The sequence below is a fragment of the Atta cephalotes genome (genome assembly GCF_000143395.1).
Source record: "Atta cephalotes unplaced genomic scaffold scaffold00003, whole genome shotgun sequence".
Classification (NCBI taxonomy): domain Eukaryota; kingdom Metazoa; phylum Arthropoda; class Insecta; order Hymenoptera; family Formicidae; genus Atta; species Atta cephalotes.
The window spans coordinates 8,848,753-8,850,689 of NW_012130067.1; the positions used below are offsets into that span (position 1 = coordinate 8,848,753).

At 36.4% G+C, this 1,937-nt stretch overlaps 1 protein-coding gene across 1 annotated transcript in view; it reads right to left on the minus strand.

The window, feature by feature from the left end:
* The window catches only part of LOC105625648 (apoptosis-resistant E3 ubiquitin protein ligase 1), a 57,323-nt gene extending 56,627 nt beyond the window's left edge, over positions 1 to 696 (minus strand). Inside the window, exon 1 of the mRNA XM_012206971.1 lies at positions 519 to 696. Coding sequence (XP_012062361.1) covers positions 519 to 696 — 178 coding nt within the window. The remainder of the gene's footprint in view (positions 1 to 518) is intronic.
* Positions 697 to 1,937: the final 1,241 nt, after the last annotated feature.

A 1,937-nucleotide genomic window follows, 5' to 3' on the forward strand; every position in this document is an offset into this window, starting at 1 on the left:
AGAGAGAGAGAGAGAGTGTAGTCACCTTAATCATATTAAATCGTGACAGCATAAGTGAGAAATGATACGTTGATTTTTCTTGCATATCATTTGTAAATAAAAAAAATTTGGATAAAACAAAATGAGCTTTGTAACACTTGTAAAACTGGGCCGAGACTATCCTTAATAAATAGTCAAAAAAGGCTCATGAAGTAAAATATACATGTGCATTGGGTCAAAACTAATAGATGTAGTACTTTACATCTTTTACATCTATTTATTTACTGACTGTCAGGAAAAGTAAGGATAATCTTGGCTTTTTTTTACAAGTTTTTAAAGTGATTTTCATATTTCGTTTCATCATCTTGTCGCTCTTTCGTTGATTCATCTCTTTAGTTTATGAATCTTTATAAAGCAAAAAATTATCTAACATTTTTTTTAGATATACATTTTTTTTAGCAATATATCCTAACAATTTGATTGTAGCAGCATTCTGTGGATCACTATTGAGAATTTGTGATAATAAAACAAGTACTTACCCTTCTTCCTGAAAAGCGAGCGATATTGCGCGAGGCCGATTTCAGTAAGCCACTGATCTGCTTCCGTGAGTTCTCCATTGCTTCCCGTCCCTGCGGCAAGCATCAACAGCTTTCCCAGGGAGAGAACCATGGAAAGAGCCAAGAACACCCCGGATAGCACTGTCGACCATCGTGCCATTGCCCACGGAGTACATCTACAACGAGGAAAAGAAAGAATACATCTATAAAGAGGATGCCGATAATGAGTGATTGATCGGCCACCGAAATTGCGATTTCTTGATAATCATTCGATTTCTTGGTCCATCGAAAAACATAACTCGCAACAATTATACGAATCTTCGCGCAATCCCAATCCTAGCACAACTGACAGATTCGGTTCTGGTATTAAAATTATCCGGTTAAAATTAACAGGTTACGCGTTGGGATTGGAGGTTAAGTATGTCGCGGTGTTTGTAAACAAGCGGATGCCGGTCAATCAGCTGATCGTCGCCAATCATTTGTTTCTCGACGGAAAATCGACTTACCACATTTTCGCAGGAAACTGTTCTCTTGCCACACTTCGTTGATACTCGCGCGTACCTTCACGCTGGAACAACACGAACACGCATGTAGCGATATACACCGTTGAAGGAACTTTAGGAACTGCAGATGGAGCGACAGGTGGAGACGCACGATAGGGAATTTTAGATCAAAGCGCATAAAAGATCATATGTCATAGACATATGTCCGTATTTATAATGGCAGAGAGAAATCTGAGTACGATTAGATCCTATAGGCTATGGTTAAAGTCTCGCTACATATGCTTTGAAGCATTTGATGGACCAATTAGAAAAAAGAATTTTATAAACTGATCAGTTTAAAAACGCTTTAAAGCGTTTGCAGCATCGCGTTGATCGTTGTGTAATAAAGATTCGCAAAGTATCACGTGATCGATTTCTCTGATTGGCTGGAATAATTCGTGGTAGCAGAAAGAAACTTGAGAGAGGACATGATAATCCAAAACCTGTAACCGCAAAATGCTGCCGTGCACTACTGCCCTCTGACAAAGTGAATATAAATTATATAGCAACGTCCACTTTTCATAAGGTATATCTTCCACTTTTCAAGACTAGAGATGATAAATCGATATTTAGTTCATATAATCGTGCTACATGTAAACATATATGTGATTATAGTGAAATGTAAGAATATCTTTATCGAATTTGAATATTTTTTGCTAAATGTATTTTATTAAAATATATTTATATATTTTTAACATATTCATATATTCATATATTTTTAAATAATTTTGTCAAGCTATTAATCTTACATATCTCAAGTGCTCAACTTATATTACTTAATTGTTTTACACACACACACACACACACACACACACACACACACACACACACACACACACACACACACACACACACACAC